General features: G+C 48.3%; 1 protein-coding gene across 1 annotated transcript in view; it reads right to left on the bottom strand.

Moving 5' to 3' along the window:
- Positions 1–11,336: 11,336 nt before the first annotated feature.
- The window catches only part of RAB21 (RAB21, member RAS oncogene family), a 368,664-nt gene continuing 362,521 nt past the window's right edge, over positions 11,337–17,479 (bottom strand). Inside the window, exons 6-7 of the mRNA XM_069629386.1 lie at positions 14,096–14,184; positions 11,337–12,785 (exon numbers count right to left, since the gene is read on the bottom strand). Of these exons, the coding sequence (XP_069485487.1) occupies positions 12,646–12,785; positions 14,096–14,184 (229 nt within the window). The 3' untranslated portion in view covers positions 11,337–12,645. The remainder of the gene's footprint in view (positions 12,786–14,095; positions 14,185–17,479) is intronic.

Below are 17,479 nucleotides of genomic sequence, written 5' to 3' on the forward strand. Positions count from 1 at the left end.
CGTGAGAAATTTGATGTGTGGGGGAAAGGTACTAAAAAGCCCTTTTAGGAAGTGCTTGATTAGCCCGTCACTGTAGAGAGGGGAAAATCTTTTCCGTGTAAAATCTAGAAATTGCTGATCAGTGCACTTTAATGGAAGAGATCGCTAGACCTTCTTTAGCTAACTTTAGCAAGTAAGGAAGGATCTGATGAGGTGTTAGAGCCAGCAGCTGCAGGTTGGGCTGTTGGGCACACCATGCACAGAACCCTTTCCATTTCCGGCTATAGGAAATGTTGGTAGAAGGGGCTCCAACAGCTGCTAGAAAGCGCTGAAAGTCTTGAGCGATGTTCAAATGACCTAATTCGGTGTGGTCAGGAGCAACACTGTCAACTTGGGAGCCTGGATCGTGATGAAGAATCATGCTGTTGTTCTGGGATAGAAGATTGGCATGAGATCCTAGATGGATTGGATTGTCCGCTATCAGCTGTAGGAGGTCCGAGAACCAGGTCTGTCTGGGCCAGTACAGAGGTAACAAGATTATTATGCAGCGACATTTGCGTACCATCTGTATCGTTTTCCTGATGAGAGGAAATGCGTATGCGAACACGCCATTCCATGGGAACGAGAATGCGTCCCTTTGAGAGTCGGGATGAAGAATCCTGCTCACAAATTTCCTGCATTGCTTTTTGTCGGGAGTGGCGAAAATGTCTAGAGGGGGGTGACCCCAAATTGAGAAAATGTTGGCTATCTGGATGTTGTGCAGTTGCCATTCGTGTGACTGCGAGGAATCCCTGCTGAGGGTGTCTGCTTGCTTGTTCTGTATCCCCGGCAGGTGGGAGTTTTGGAGCAGAATGTTGAGTTGGATGGCCCAATGCCAGATGGCCTGTGCTTCTTGGGACAATGTGCTTGATCGCGTTCCAACTTGTTTACACAGATAAAACATTGTGGTCGTGTTGTCCGTGAGGACTCGAACCACCAAATTCTTGATTAGCGGAAGGGAGGATTTTAGAGCCCAATGCACTACCCGTAGTTTCAGCATATTTATGAGGAGGAAGGTTTCCTCTCAGGGGTCCAGAGGCCTTTGACTTGGTGCTTGTCCAAACGAGCACCCCATTCCGCCTGTGAGGCATCGGTCACAAACGTGAGATGGTAATTTGGTTACAGCAGGGGCATTCCTTTCACGATGCTGCAGGGTTATGTCTGCCTTTTCAGTGTGTTTGATAAGAGTCCAAGTGATGGTAACTTTGTCTGACAAGGAACCCCGGATTTGGGACCATTTGGTAGCCAGAAAAGTTTGCACTGGCCGCATTTGCAGCCTGCAGTGGGGAATTAGAGGAATGCAGGAGGACATGGTCCCTAGGAGAATGTGCGGATCGTGACTAGCTTGTTTGTCGTGAACGAGTTTGTTAGTATTCATTTCTTCATTCGTCTGATGATGGTCTGATGAGAGTCTGGTCCGTAAGGAATTGTGTGCCCAGGAAAACCAAATTCCTTGAGAGAACAGTGCAGGATTTTGTATAATTAATTGTATTTCCAATTGTTGGAGCAGCATTTGTTTGTCTCAGAGAAGACAAGGCTTGTTGATATGTTGAACCTCGAACCAGCCAGTCCAAGTATGGGTAGATGTGGTGGCCCTGTTTTGGGAGGAAGGCTGCTACCAGTGCCAGGCCCTTCGTAAATGTCCTGGGTGCCGATTTCAGGCCGAATGGCAGTACCCGAAACTCATAATGGTCTTTCCGATCAAGAATCTGAGGTATTTTCAGTGCCTTGGGTGTATTGGCACGTGGAAGTATGCATCCTTGAGATCTAACACCGCAAGGTATTCATGGGGCTGAATGGCTATGACCTCCTGGAGTGTTACCATCTTGAACTTCTGCTTTTTGATGTTCTTGTTTAGCCTTCATAAATCCAGGAAAGGGCGCCACTTCCAGTATGGTTTTTTGACGACAAAGTACCTCAAGTATACTCCCTTTTCCTCTTGCTGAAGGAGGAACTCTTTCGATGGCTAGTTTTCTTAGCATTTGACATACCTCCTGCTGTAAAACCTGAAGGTGCGGGTGAGATACCTTTATGGGAGGTATCAGGATTTGTGCGTGTTTGAACTCAAACAAGTGGCCGTACTGGATTTCATCTAGCACCCACCTGTCCTTTGTTATTGTTTACCACTCGTCGAGGTAGAACATCACGTTTCCGCCCACCTGTCTGCCCCCGAGGCAGACATTGTGCCTTATTTTGCCTACCTCTTTGCGAGGTGGCAGATCCACGCTTACGTCACCCTTGATGGTATTCTCTGTTGCGCTGGGAGTATTGTTAATTCCTCTTGTAGCCCTGAGAGTAGTATCCGGGTCTACTATAGTTCTTGTTGTCTCTAGATGTTGAGAATCTTTAATTACCTGAGGCTCCTTGAAAGGAGTGAAAGGACTGTCTGCCCTGCTGTAAGAGACCTAGCAGTGTCCAAATCTGTCTTCATGACTTTAAGGGCCTCATCAATCTTGTCCAAACAGATTTTCCCCTTCACATGGCATATCAATGACTTTGCTCTGTACTTCCCGACTAAAATCTGTGCAAAGTGACCATGCTTGCCGTCTGAGGACTACCCCATTGCCAATCTGTTTGAACTCCATTTCAGCAAGATCTACAGTGATATTGATGCTTCCTCCCCTTCACGCACCAGCATCATGGCTTCTTTCCTCTGCTATTCCGGCAAGTGTTCCAATATGGGAGCCAGACAGTGCCACATCTCTCGATCATATCGAGCAACTATTGCCAGGGCATTTGCCGCTTTGGCATTTGTTGCCCTAATGGTGAGAACCTTTTTTCCCTAAAGGCATCCATTTTTCTGTTTTCATTGTCTGGAGGAGTGGCACACTTATGCCGCCTTCGAGCTTTGGGGCTTCCTGCCGCTGATATGACGACTCTGGAGTGGGTTGCGAGGTGAGGCATTTTGGTGTTTTGTCTGGAGCCTTGAACTTCTTATCCAGCCTACCTTTCACTGCTGGCTCTATAAAAGGATGCTTCAGAGTACGGAGGCCCTCCTGCCAAACGTGATCCAGAATGGGTATGGAAAATGCTGCCTTCCTGTGTTTACCTATGTGGTCGACGAGGAAGGAACAAGTTACTTACCTGTAACTGTTGTTCTCCTGCATGGGTCTGGCATGGATTCACATGCTCATTAATATTCCCCGTCGTCAGGCTGGGAATCCTCGGTAAAGAAAAAAATCAGTATCAGTTTCGTTTCTGATCTGTCTTTCTTAGTAGTAACCAATCACTGGTCTCTGGGTCATACTGCCCCCAGCCAATGACTGCCCTCTACCTAAGCCCCTCCCCCGGCAGCCATCCTCAGATTTGGTAGCACGTAAAGTGGCAGTATGACCAAGTGAAGAGCCGCAGAGGGGAAGGAGGGAGGGTTCGCATGTGAATCCATGCCAGACACATGCTGGAGAACAACAGTTACAGGTAAGTAACTTGTTCCTTCTCCAGCATGGGGTCTGGCATGGATTCACATACTCATGAATATAAGAATACATAGCAGTACACACATGCACAACCACGGGAGGTGGCAAAAGGCTCAACATTAAGCATTACATAAACTCAACATTAAGCAACTCTTACCTCCTCAACAGGCCCACCTTCAGGCGAACAGGTTGCGCAGCACTGCTTGGCCGACTCTGGACTCCTCCCTGGAATCCCGGTCGACGCAGTAGAATCTAGTGAAGGTGTGCTTCGATCTCCACGTAGCAGCCATGCAGATGTCCAGCAGGAACACACCAGACAAGAACGCAGTAGTAGCAGCGATAGCTCTGGTCGAATGGGCTCTCGGACGGCCGGGCAACGGTCGGTTGGCCAACCGATGACAGTTCATGATGCGGGCGGAGAGCCATCTGGAAATGGAAGCCTTCGAGAGAGCCTTCCCTTGGTTCACAGGTCCAAAGTTCACAAACAGCTGTCATGTTTTACGAAAACTCTTCGTTCGGTCCACGTAGAACTTAAGCGCTCTAGCTACATCCAACGAGTGCAAAGTTCTCTCGGCCGGCGACGAAGGCAACGGAAAGAAAACTGGCAACACCAAGGGCTCGCTAAGATGACAGTCCGAAGGCACCTTCGGCATGAAAGAGGGGTGCGTCCTCAGCACCACCCTTGTATCGTGAAAAGTCAAGTATGGAGGCTTGCCTGAATCCCTCCCACGCGTTGTGCAGAGGTGATGGCCACAAGGAACGCTGTCTTCCACGACAGGAACTTCAACGGAGCCGAATGCCAAGGCTCGAATGGCGGCCCCATGAGCCTGGTCAGCACCACGTTGAGCTCCACGCCGGGGCTGGAGCCTTCACCGGTGGGAACTATCGGAACAGTCCCTTCATAAATTCCTTCACCAGTCGATGAGACCACAAGGACGCCCGTCCTGCAGTTCTGGTGTATCGGGAGATCGCTGCCAGATGTATCTTGATGGAGGCGTGAGCTAGTCCAGCTTTGGCCAGCAACAGTAGGTATGGTAGCACTTGAGGTGCCGTAATCCGTAGAGGGTTGATCTTCTGTGCACGGCACCAGTTGAGGACGCCCTGGCCTTTGCAAGAACCTCTCTGCAGTCAGCCGGGATATCATACCCTCCAAACTCTAATGCTGCAGGAACCAGGCCTGCAAGTTCAGCGACTCCGGGTTGTGGTGAAGAATGGCGCCTCCCTCTCTGGAGAGAAGATCTGCGTCCGTCGACAGCTTCACTGGTGGGGACGCTGAGAGGTCCAGAAGGTCCAGAAGGTCCGGGAACCAGATATGTCTCGGCCACGCCGGTGCGACGAGGATCATCCTGCACTGGGACCTCTTGAGTTGGCTGATGAGTCGAAGCAGCAGCGGCGGCAACGGAGGAAGCGCATACAGGAACAGGCCGTCCCAGGGGAACGAGAAAGCATCGCCCATGCTCCTCGGCTGGGGAAACCTGCTGGCGAACCTCTGGCACTTGGAGTTTGTCGCTGTCGCGAACAGGTCAATCTGGGTTTTGCCCCATCGTTGGAAGAGCCGATCCACTTGATCCCGGCGTAGATTCCACTCGTGGCACGAGCGCAGCTCCCTGCTGAGTGAGTCGTGTTTTTTATTCCTGCCAGATGGAAGGGAACCAGAAACATCCCCTGGGCGACGGCCCAGTGCCACAGATCCTGGGCCTCCTTGGATAGGGCTGGGGATCTGGTGCCTCCCTGCTTCCTGATGTAGAACATTGTGGTGGTGTTGTCGGTGAAGATCCTCACGACCTTGCCCTTGAGGGACGGGAGGAACGACTTGAGCGCCCAGAACACGGCACGGAGCTCCAAGATGTTGATGTGGAGGGACCTCTCCTCCGGGAGCCAAAGGCCTCTTGCGTGGAGATCTCCGGTGTGCGCACCCCATCCCTCCAGGGAGGCATCCGTCGTCAGTCTCCTGATGTGCCGGGGTCTGGAAGTCTGTGCCCGCTGTGAGGTGTGCACGGGTGCCCCACCACTGAATCGCCCGACGGAAAACCTTGAGCGGGATCTTTTCTTCGAAGCTGCCCGCCGCTTGCATCCAACGAGCGTCGAGGAACTCCTGTAGAGGACGCATCCGTAGCCTGCACAGGCGCACTAGATAGATGCATGAGGACATCATACCGAGGAGGGACTTGATGGATCTCACCCTGGCCACGTCCGTGGCTAGCAGGCGCTGCACATTGCCTAAAATGGCCTTCGTCCTTTCCTCCGATGGAGACGCCAATCGTTCCACTGTATCGAGCTTTGCTCCCAGAAACAGTGCCACCTGCGACGGAACCAAATGGGATTTCGGGTAGTTGGAGAAACCCAGCTCCGTGAGTAAGCGGACGGTCTTCGCCGTGTGTTCGATGGCGAGTTCTCTTGTCCTTGCACGGATGAGCCGGTCATCCAGGTAGGGGTAGACATGGATCCCCTGCAGGCGCAGCCGCGCCGCCACTGGTGCTAGGCACTTGGTGAACACCCTGTGTGCTGACTTCAATCCGAATGGCAGAGCTCTGAATTGGTAGTGGCGTCCTTGGACTATGAATCTGAGGAACTTTCGGTGTCCTTTTAGGATGGGGATGTGGAAGTAAGCATCCTCCAAATCCAACGACGATAGGAAGTCGCCCTCCTCTAGCTGTCCCAGCACGTGCTGGAGAGTGACCATCCTGAACTTCTGTGCCTTGATGTATTTGTTCAACAGACGTAGGTCCAGGATGGGGCGCCAACCGCCTGTCTTCTTTCTGACGAGGAAGTATCTTGAGTATACTCCGGAGCCCCAGAGCCTCTTGGGGACGAGCTCGATGGCACCTTTCTTGAGCATCGCCTTTAACTCCAACAGCAGTTGAGGGACGCGATTTTCCTTCCTGGCCACGGGAGGAATGCTGGGACACTTTAGGAAATTCGAGTGTGCCCGTGGGCCAGGGCATCCAGCACCCAATGGTCGGTGGAGATGGACTCCCACACGCTGACGAACTTCGCCAGCCGGCCTCCCACCGGGGTGCTTCGGTGGGGGCCCAACGCTACAGCCGGTTCAATCTTGCTTGGAGGCAGCCTTGCCTCCTTGGCAACGACGCAGAGATCCTCCTTGCTTGCCGTGACCTCTGTAAGCCACCTGGGACGAGGAGCGGGCCGCCTGGCGGTACGTAGAGGAGCCACCGCCTGATCCCTTGGAGGCCCCCTGTCTGCCTCCGGTGCTCCGAAAGGGCCATTGTTGCTGAAGGACTCCCAGGGCTCGGACCGTCTGTGTTGGCCTTGATGGCCTGCAGCGACTCATCCACTGTTTTCGCAAACAGGTTGTTGCCGTCGAACGGCATGTCCAAAACCCTGGTCTGCACGTCCTGACGGAAGTCTGTCGCCTTGAGCCAGCCTTGTCGTCGAAGGCAAACACCGTTGCCTAAGTGGCGAAACCCGGTGTCGGCAATGTCCGTTGCAACCGTTATGGCGTGGTCCGATGCCACCTCACCTTCTTGCAGAATCTACAGGGCCTCCGCCCTCTTGTAGGAAGAGGCATTGGCCGCCTTAATTGTCGTCGCCGCTGACGAGATGACACGTCGCCCCATGGCGTCCAATTTCTTACCCTCGCCGTCAGGAGGGGAAGTAGAGGTTGAGGCTGTCGCCCCCGCCGCCTTCTTCTTGGCCGCCGCTGAGATGACCGAATCCGGCAAAGGTTGAGCCCTGAGGCACAAAGCGGCGGCGTCGGGGACCCGGTACTACTTCTCGTACCTGCCCCTCTTGGCAGGCACCGTGGACGGGTTCTTCAGGATCGCAAGTCCCTCGTCCCAGATATCGTCGAGTAACGGTACCGCGAGGACCATCTTTCTCTTGGCCTCTCGCCGTTGATAGAGGAAACCCTCCTTCTGTTCCTCGGGGCAGAGCTGGAAGAGCTCGGATGCCCTGGCGATCATGGCGTGAAAGGAGCCAATTTCGTCGGGCGGGGAAGCCCGAGGGAGTGGTGATGGAAGGTCCGTCCAGTCGTCACCACCGTCGTCATCCGTCCCCGTCGTCGTATCCGCCGCCGTGTGATCCCTGGGGTCCGGTGAGGGGGATGAGGGCTCCACGGGTCATGGGGGCATGAAGGGCGGGAGGGTGAACTCTGCTCCGCTTGTTCGGAGGGCTTCCCGACGGGCCCGGTTCTGGATCATCCGCCGGGGTTTGTGGTAATCTCGTCCTTATCTCCGTGCATAAGGTTTGGATTGCCATCAGAATGGCCGCCGAGTTGTCCTGAGGCACGGGCAATGGCTGCGACAGGAGGGATGGCTGCTCCTCCACTGGGGCCTCGTCGGCGCCACTGTCGCTTTCTTCGACCACCTCTTTGGGATCCCTCCCGTGGGATCGTACCTTCTCGAACCTCTCGTTGAGATTCTTCATGGTTTCCACCAGTTCCTCCTCAGAGGCTGAATCCGTGTCCGTGATGGCCACCGCCCCCCCCCCTCTTTTTCCACCGGGGTCTTCACGGGGGTCTTGTCGATGGGCTGGAAAGAGGATTCCCTCCGCGGTGGCAGGGAAACTCCGGGCCCAGAGATCGCCTCCACTGGTGTAGCCTCCCCAGGCTTCACTAGGGCCACTGCGACTCCCTCGATAGAGCCCTTAGCCGGGTGAATCAAGGCCTTCGCCACCTTTGGCGCACTTGAGGCCTTCACTTTGGGGGGAGGGTCACTGCCTCGCTCCCCCTCGGCCGAATCCTTCAAGATCGACCAGGTCTTCTCCAGAAGCTTACCCGGGTTCTCGGATTTCCTCTTCCCCAAACCAGAGCGTTGGCTCGTGGTCGATGGTGCCGGGGAAGGCGCGCCCTGCCTGGCAGCCGAAGAGCCCGACCATTCGGATTCCGGTGCCCGCAGTGCTTAGCCTTCTGTTGAGCTCCTGTCGCCGGGGCACCCTCACAGGACTTAGAAGACCGCTCAGATCTTTTCTTCTTCTCACCTGCTGGGCCCTTCTCCAGCCAGCTGGCGAGGCGGGAACAACGATCCCTCATGGTCTGTTCCGATAGGTTCTTGCAGCACGTACAGTCCTTCTCCACGTGCGTCTTGTCCTCATGAAGGCAGTAGAAACATCTCGAATGCCCGTCCTCCTTGAAAACATTCTGTAACCCGCATCCAGGGCAGTTCCTGAACAGCTTGGATCCGGGCGTCGAGCTTCCCTTGTCCTGGGCCATGTCCATGGTAGGCCTCATCTTCTGGAATCCTCCAAGAAGTGTAACTCGACGACAACTTGACCCTTGAGGGGTGTAGAAAATCTCCGAAACGGGTCCCCGTTGATCGGAAGTAGAACGGTGGAGCTTGAGGCTCGATTTAACCGAAAAATGAGAAAATCTCTTTGAAAAAAGCGCAAAAATGCAGTAAAAGCTCGAGAGCTATAGCACGAGGACTCCCAACACTTGAACGTGTGGTAAAAATATGAGGATGGCTGCCGGGGGAGGGGCTTAGGGAGAGGGCAGTCATTGGCTGGGGGCAGTATGACCCAGAGACGAGTGATTGGTTACTACTAAGAAAGACAGATCAGAAACGAAACTGATACTGATTTTCTCTTTACCAAGGATTCCCAGCCTGACGACAGGGAATATTCATGAGCATGTGAATCCATGCCAGACCCCATGCTGGAGAACCAGTCCTCCTCCTCTTCTGGAATCAAACCAATCTCCTGGCATGCTTTAGACATCATGGAGTGAAAAGCCCCAATGTCATCTGGAGGCGAAGGTTAAGCCGGGATATCCTGAGCGTCTTGGTCATAGTCAGGATCATCTGTGCCCCACGTGGCAGCTCTGCATGGACTAGGAGGTGGTTGCGATTGTATCCCTCGGACCAGTGCCCTGGTCTGTGTCAACCAATTCCCTCTCCTCTTGCTCTTCTATGTGGACTAAATCATTGTGGAGGTCCAGGAGGTGTTTGAATCCAAGGGATTGTACCTGGGTGTCTACAGAGATGGGCTGGGTTCCTTTGATGCTGCAGAGCAATTTGATCTTCTCTGTATGGCCGAATTGTCTGAGCCTGAGGGAGCAGAAGCCAGGCATCAAGCTGCCCCAAAAGTAACTGTAGTGTTGTAAGCACTTGCAGGGGAAAGCAAGGGGGTATTGTGGATGTATGCCGCCCATTCCAGCAGGTGTTGATGGTACAGCAGGTGTTTAAAACCTTAGAGGTGTGTATTCGGCTCTCTAGATGGTCCTTGGATAGGAGGTGTCACATCCGTCAGCGGAATGGTTGGGGTAGAGACAGTAAAGACGTTCCGTATGTCTGTCACCCGAATATACATTTTTTAGGCTGCAAGTGTCACACGCCCTAAATAAGGACTTTTGTCCTGAAGATTCACTGGTTGTAATTGGAACCGTGTGTGTAGACGGTTTCTCCGGATAGAGGAATTTGAACAAATGTTAATTTTCTAACAAACTTAATTTTCTCCCAGGTGAGAAACACAAGGCATCACAACAGCTCGAAAGACGGTCGGAATCTGAGGGGAAGCTGCTGGGGCGGAGCTATACACTCGACGTCCCATTGGTGGGGACCAAAAGCACCAACGATGAGGGACACAGAAGGAGTCACATTTTTCCATAGCAAAATTACTAAGTCAAAGCAACAGGGGATTCTCAGTCTGACAACGTGGAATATTCACAACATGTGAATCCATGAAAGATCGAATGCTGGCGAAACATATTGCCCTGACCTTGAGGGAACTACATTGGCTGGCTGTCCAGGCCTGTATCACCTTCAAAGGAACCTTCTTCACCTGTCTGGCCCTTCTTGTGATTAGTGTGCCTAACATGTGCTACCGGGAACTGCCCCAAGCTCAAAATGGTATTAGCACAACAGTGGACAGGTAAAAAATTGGCACGCTGAACACATGTATGGTTGTGGGTCACCTGTAAGGCATTCACTAGCTTATGTCAGTGCAAACTTACTATCTCTGTAAGCCAACCAAACAACAGTTTGGACATTGCAAAGTATGAACTGCCATCTGTAAGCAAGCACCAACAATATAGACCATCTGACCAGACAGACTGCTCTTGCCCTCCACAGACCCCCTGCAAAAATCAGAAAAGGGCTGAAGACTCATCTCTTCAAAGAACATCTCACACATTGATATGTGGAAACACCAGACCAAGACTACAACCACTTCTCCCGCCTTAACCCATAGCCCTGCCAGATACCATCTATAATTCCTTTCTCTACATCATTCCAACTATACCCATAATATTGTATAGATTTAATTTGACCTATTTCTGTATCCCTTTCTTGTACAGTACTCTTGCTTCCCAGTTTTGTACCATATAAAACCCAAAACCTACATACAAAAAATGACCGATAACGGAACTAAAACCTTTTATACTGGGAAGAATTACAAGTAGAATGTTTTTTTTGTTGCAAACTTACACCAAAGAGCAGATGAACACCAAGTCACAGAAAACACAGGAAAGCTTTTATATTTGTCACATAAATGCAGACTGCATTATTTTCTTTTCCTATAAGCATATTTGCTCACAAGGAGTTGTACATACCAAATCATTAGTACATTTTTCAGAGCTCATAGGGAGCAAAGTCCCGATTTTGATTTTTCAATTGATTATTGAAGGTTGACAGAAGTCTGTGCTACAGACAGAAGAGGATGCCCATCAATAGAAAGGGATACAATAAGCCTTCTCTGTGAGACAGTCACATACTGTCTATTTAGTATGCTCAAATTGACTTTTCCATTCGGTCCAAGAAAGAACAGCAAAAATGACTTTGGTTAGCTTACCTGACAACTGGATTAGTTACTATGGTGTAAAGATTTTCTCCTCAGAAAAGTAAAGTCATGTAAAATTGACGTAGTTGATTATTTAATGTTTAGTAATAATTTTCAAGAACTTCAATCACCAACTCATTCACAAGTAAATAGCAACTATTATACATGAACTTAAATGAAACTTGTTTATTTTAAATTAAATGTCCCATATGAAGTGGGTCACACAGCTTAATGACAAAACAAGTGCTTTCAATGCCAAACTGAACTGCTTCCAAGGCCTTGGGCACCTTTCAACACAATTTAATTTTTAAAGAAGCCTGGACACAATTATCTGCCCAAAATAGATAGGAAAAAGTATTCAGCATATTGTATCCACGGTTCAAAACTTGAAAGTTAGTGGGAAAGTGCAGAATTCATATGTCCCTAACAACACTGACAGAGACATGACATTTTCTTCAGAGGAGGACTTTATTCTAGAACGAATAAGTGGCAACAAATGATTCTCAATGGAGACAGTTGTAGGAGCTATCATGTGGGAACCCCATTTTCAAAGCCAATGCTGGCGATGCCATGACATCCAGAGTAAAGAGGATTGGAAGTAACTATGACAAATGTGACAGGTGTCTGCAAACACACATCAGCACTTCTGGGTAACTCGTTAACTGACAAATGGGGATGAAGTGGAGCTTTGGAGGAGGATCTCTGTCTTTCCTAGTACATCCAAAGAGAAAACATGACGTTAAAAAGGAAGGTATCTAAAGGAACAAAGGAAATGAAATACAGAAAAATATTTCAGTTTAAATATATTTTGGCGAAAAGAACTGTTTGGGGGAACTGATCAATTAGGGAACCAAAAGAACAGCTCTCCGAACTGTTATTCATTTAACAGTTCTTCAAAACACCACAGTACTTATTTTTGAACTCGCTTGTAAAAAGCAGATCAAACATTTAATATGTAAATCACAAAATGCATTTTACAAGGGTAGCATACGAGAGCATTATAGCATTTATCAAATTATGTTATGATATGAGCTTGTACTAGCCCGGCAGAAATAATACTAAATGCTTCTGCTAATTAAAAAAAAAAAAAATCTGTTTGCTTTTTTAGAAGTGATACAGTTTAGCCAATCACAAAATACAAGGGGCGCAAAATATATACTGTTTCAACAATAATGTATATAAGTTATTAAATAATGATCTGATTTAAAAGAATATAAATGAAGCTCTTAAGTAGGTCTCATCTACGTGCATATTATTCCTTAATAAAGAAAAACAAATGTAAAAAGGCATTGGTAATTGCTCTATTAACATCTGTAGAAAACGCCAATTCTCTGGTCACAGATTCCACTAGTCACTTATGGTCTCCTCTGTGTTAGGTTATTTAAAATATTATAATTGATTTGACTCCGCTGGTTAAAGAATATGTGACTTTGAATATGGCCGTCTTCGTGTTGGGACAATGAGGGACAGTTTTATCAAATTATCCGGAAGAACAGCATCCTCCAGTGCTCTGCACTTGCGCTTCGTCGTCTATTATCTGTACCCCTCTCCTCGCTGTTCCTGACTGACTGGATCCGTTTCCTTTTGCTCGTTCATCTGCTTGAGCTGTTTCAATCATTCCTATACATGGAAATTAGAGACTGTTATTAAATACATGAACTTTACAATTGGAGCAGCAATCCAACCAAGGCATTGCTAATTAACAATATGCTTGAATGTTGAAATAGCTGGCTTTGTACAGAGTGAAGTGGTTAGGGCTTCAGCTGTGATTCAAGCTAATCCAAATGGAATTCACATTCTAAAGGAATGGCTCAATCCCTTGCATATTCCCGAACAACATTACTGTCCCATGCAATGTAGTTCATATATCATTGACAAAACCAGAACAAACTGGTCCTAAATCCCTAAACTTCAAATGCTTTACCGGTTCCAAAAATGCATGTCAATCAAATAAATATTCCAATCACATGTAACCACGAAAGGTTTTTTTATTTATTTTTTTTATTTTTTTTAACCAGAGTTGCCTATTGTGGGCCCAGTACGTATAAAGAAAAAAAACATTGTTCCAAGCAATGTCACTAAGAGTTCAAACAAAGAAACTGGCATCAGCATCGGGAGCAATACTGGTCTCTCCTAATTCAGAAACAAGTGGTGCCAGGGGTTATTTTATGTTGTATTAGTTTATCTTATGTATACTGCCTAACTGTGCCTCTCTAACCTGCTTTCGGTTGTCTGGAGTTCAGAAGACTGTAGGGGAAAATTATTTTGCAAAATAGTACATTGTATGCCAGGAAAAAAACATTACAAGACGAAGTGTAATTTACATTGCAGAGATTCATTTTACTGTTAATGTTAATTTTAGCAGATTGTGTGTTTTAGATGCTGGGTATCTTGCCATGTCAGTAAATAAGTGATTGCTTTCAACTAAATTAGGTTGTGGGGCTCTTCCAACTATTATGGGAATGTTTCACTAAAAAGCTGAATGAGTGGGACTATCTATCCAAGCAGCACAAATGGAGTTTTGGGCTCTGCAATCATCTGATAAATACTACATTACAAAGCATGCGCATTTGGTAGACCATGGACCAGGGGTCTGCAACCTGTGGCTCTCTGCATGTTTTACACTACAACTCCCATCATCCCTCATCATTAGGCTTGGGCCGATATCTGGCGAGACAAAGGCTGCAGACCGCTGCTATAGTATGAGCAATACATAAGCTGCATTTCATTGGGTAGGATAACACTATATTATAACCTGTATGTTACAGTGCAGCAAAGTAACTGGCACAAAAGAAAAGAATGCTGGTAAAATGCGACTACATTCAAGACCAATGTGGCTCTATCAAAAGCAATCTTTCTCTTTAAGTTTTCAGATTGGTGGATTAATTATATCATTAAAAAGAACAGACAATATTTCAACATATACCTACTTTTACAAAGGTCAAGGAAGAGTTCTTCAATTCCCTTGTTCTGTTTTGCTGAAGTGTGATAGTGCTTTGCCCCCACAGATTCAGCATACCTGATGGCATTAAAAAAAAAGGAGTACGCAATAAAATGTACAATTAATCTAGTCCAGGTTGAAAAAAATATACAAATCTAAGGATATGATTCAACTGCGTCCAAACACTAGTGATCCTATTTGTATAAAATCATAATAAAAGCGTCGATATATGGTGGAAAGCAAGATAAAACCATGCATTGCAACCTTGTTTAATCGAGGAACAAATTAAAACTACTTCAGATGCCCGACAACATAATCAGCCAATCCACCAAACTAAAAGTTAGCTGACTTAACAGGGCTTGTTTAGATTTGTTTATTTGCACCACTGCATAATGCTTGTAGAACTCAGAGGTAGTATTTAGGTATGTACCAAGATATATTGACTCAAACTACAAGTTCAACTACTGTACAAAAATAGGTAGCACAGACACATTACATTTGAACATTACATTTAAGTTGTGAGAAAAAACAGGACAAAAAGGAAAATAGAAATGATGGGGGCCAAGGATGGATGGGGCTACAAGTTAAACTGTACACAACTAATAAGCAGTACCCACTCAATGCCTCAATTTATTTGCAAGAGGTCAAACATTTAGGGCCTGATTCATGGACGTTTTTTATAACGGCACAATCCCATAGGAAAACGTTCCATGAATCAGGCCCTTAGTGTTCTGGGCCTTGATCCCATTGATCAAACTAAAGGAGAGGAGACTCTGTACACTTTAGCGGCCACCCCAAGCAATAAAACACATACTTGATTCCTTTGCAAACTTCATATTGATAAGGCAGTGGATGGTGGAATAGTCTATTGTTTGGACCATCCTACACAAATTATCTGCATGCCACTATCCTTTACTATTTGATTTCAACATGGCTCTGCTGTAAATGGTGAGTTTGCAACGCGTCAGAAGGACAAGTACCAACTATGTGGCAGGTACTAGTAGGTCAACATTTACAAAGGGAAACTACAAACTTGAAGTACCAGCAACCAATTAACACCTGCCACGTACTTTTAGTTCAGCAACTTGAGAGGACTGCCATTCTGAGGGTCTCTATGGCAACAAGGATTGCAGATGTGGCCCAAAGATCCCTGCATTATTGCACACCAGCGTAGTTAAGAGGACTCTGCATTTGAGCAACTGTAGGAAAAATTGAAGGCAACAGTTGGGCATAAAGCTGGAATTGCAGCTGGGCACAACAGTTGGCTGCAGGAAACCTTTGAGAAGACCTTGTGTTATTCAATGTTGTGTTATTCAATGTTAGCAACAAGATGTGCTTATTCCTTTTTTTAAAGGTTTTGTTTAGTCAAAAGGTACATTACTCTTATATGTAAACAGTGGTGTATTCAATATAACAATTTTAAGGTACATCATGAGTAAAACTCCCGGACCCTACCAAACTCTTGCCATTCGGCATACACAATCAAACATGCATACATTTAACAAAAATGACAACTGTTTACCATCCTCCTACTGCCCCCTGCCCCATAACATCCAAACCTTTTCAATAACCAAACCCCAACTCGCGGCCAACCTCCTACAATGGTCTCAAACAAGAACGCTCAGATACACAGATAGAAATCGTTTTAATTGGCTTATTATGAAATCACACCCTGCAGATTGCATCTGGTCAGCAAACTATCACCTGTTGCACAATCGGACTGCTTGTATTCTCTAAAATCAGCACATTTCAACATTGCCTCATTGTGCTTAGAACCTCCAAGATGGCCTCACCACGTTTTTCTCGATTTAGCTTGCCTTGGCCTGTCCCTGCTCCCTCTCTCATTGGTTGCCTTGGGCTTGTTAAGCCAATTTCAGTAACCAGGTGGCAGGAGCAGGCCCATACATCAAAGGCCCTGTCTATTCCCTGTCCGCTGACTGGCCACTCAGGGGGCGGGTCCTTCTAAACCCCTCACCAGCCTCCTGCACTCCCTGAAGGAGCCGGATCTATTGTACACCTTCACCTCATCAACCATGGGTTAGTTGCCTCTCCCTCAACTGCTCCTCCCCCTGACTTTCCTAACCTCACTCTCCTCTCCTGGACACTCGCTTTCTGCCTGTTGCTGTATCGTATTTCACCTTTGCTGCCAATTCGAATTTTGCTGTGCCCTTGTGGCTGTATTGTTTTTTTTAAAATTTTGGATGCGCCCACCTCTCCAGCTTTCCCCCCGCTTGCTCTTCTCACTCTCCCCTCCACCTCCCCGCTCCTCTCTTTTCCTCTCCTCCTCGCACTCCTCCACATCACCTATGGCGCTCTGTGTTTCTCCTATCTTCTCGTACTGTTTCTCCATTGACTATCCTTCCGGTCTCACTAAGTCTTGTAGGAAGAAGTTCAAAGAGGATAGCTTGGTCTCAAACCCTGGTCTCCCCATCACTGACACCTACAACATTGCATCCTCTAGACAGACCCTCACCGACATCCTCTTTGTCGTTCCTTCCCTGGATATTTGGACTCCTCATATGGTCTCTGTGCTCTCTCCTTTCTCTGCCTCTCCCATTAATGGTAAAACCCGGTGGGAGGCCCTTCTGGACCACTTCCTCCGCTCTAAGGTAATGATTAATGTCTTCCTGAATGGCAGCGTCCTGGTCCAAGCCCTCAGGCCAACCTTCTCTTTGAAAGATGCTTCCTGCACATCATCAACTTCCATCCTCCCGGACTTCCTCGCCCTCTACTCCTTTGCCCACCCCCACCCCCGGCTCCTTCTACACCTCAACAGGGCGTACCTCTGATTTGTACCCCTCCCCAGAAGTGTTTCAAGGCTGGCAACTTTCTCCATATTGCCGCTCGCAATTCCACTCCTCTGACATCTGCCACCTCCTGGAAGGACTAGACCTCAACGTCCTTGGTCTCACCGAGATATGGTCCACGGCCAGCTCCGTCATAAGCTTTGACACTCTCCTCCCTGATGGGTAAATGATCCTCTCCGCGCCCAGATCCTAACGTCCCGGTGGGGGTGTAGCCTTGATTTTCCTGGAGTGTATTCCTGCCTCTGCCTGCCTCTGTTTTCTATGCAGGCCTACTCCTCCTTCGAATGACTCGTCCGTAGGCTCTCTCCCCTGACCACTCTCACCATTGCTACTACCTATCGGCCACCTGGTCCGACTACTTCTTTCCTTTCTGAGTGGGCGGACCTCTCCTCCCGCCTGGCCTCGACCACCACCACCTCCTCGGAGACCTCAATATTCACCTGGATGCTCTGTGTGTCTGTCCCGCTCCCCCAGTGTGTGGCTCTCTTCGTCTCTCCCGCTCACTTCGTCTCTCCCGCTCTCTGTCACAAGGGACCAGTGGGCAGGGTACTGCACTTCGAACAATG

Source organism: Ambystoma mexicanum, chromosome 12 (assembly GCF_040938575.1).
Source record: "Ambystoma mexicanum isolate Mex_15411 chromosome 12, UKY_AmexF1_1, whole genome shotgun sequence".
NCBI lineage: Eukaryota > Metazoa > Chordata > Amphibia > Caudata > Ambystomatidae > Ambystoma > Ambystoma mexicanum.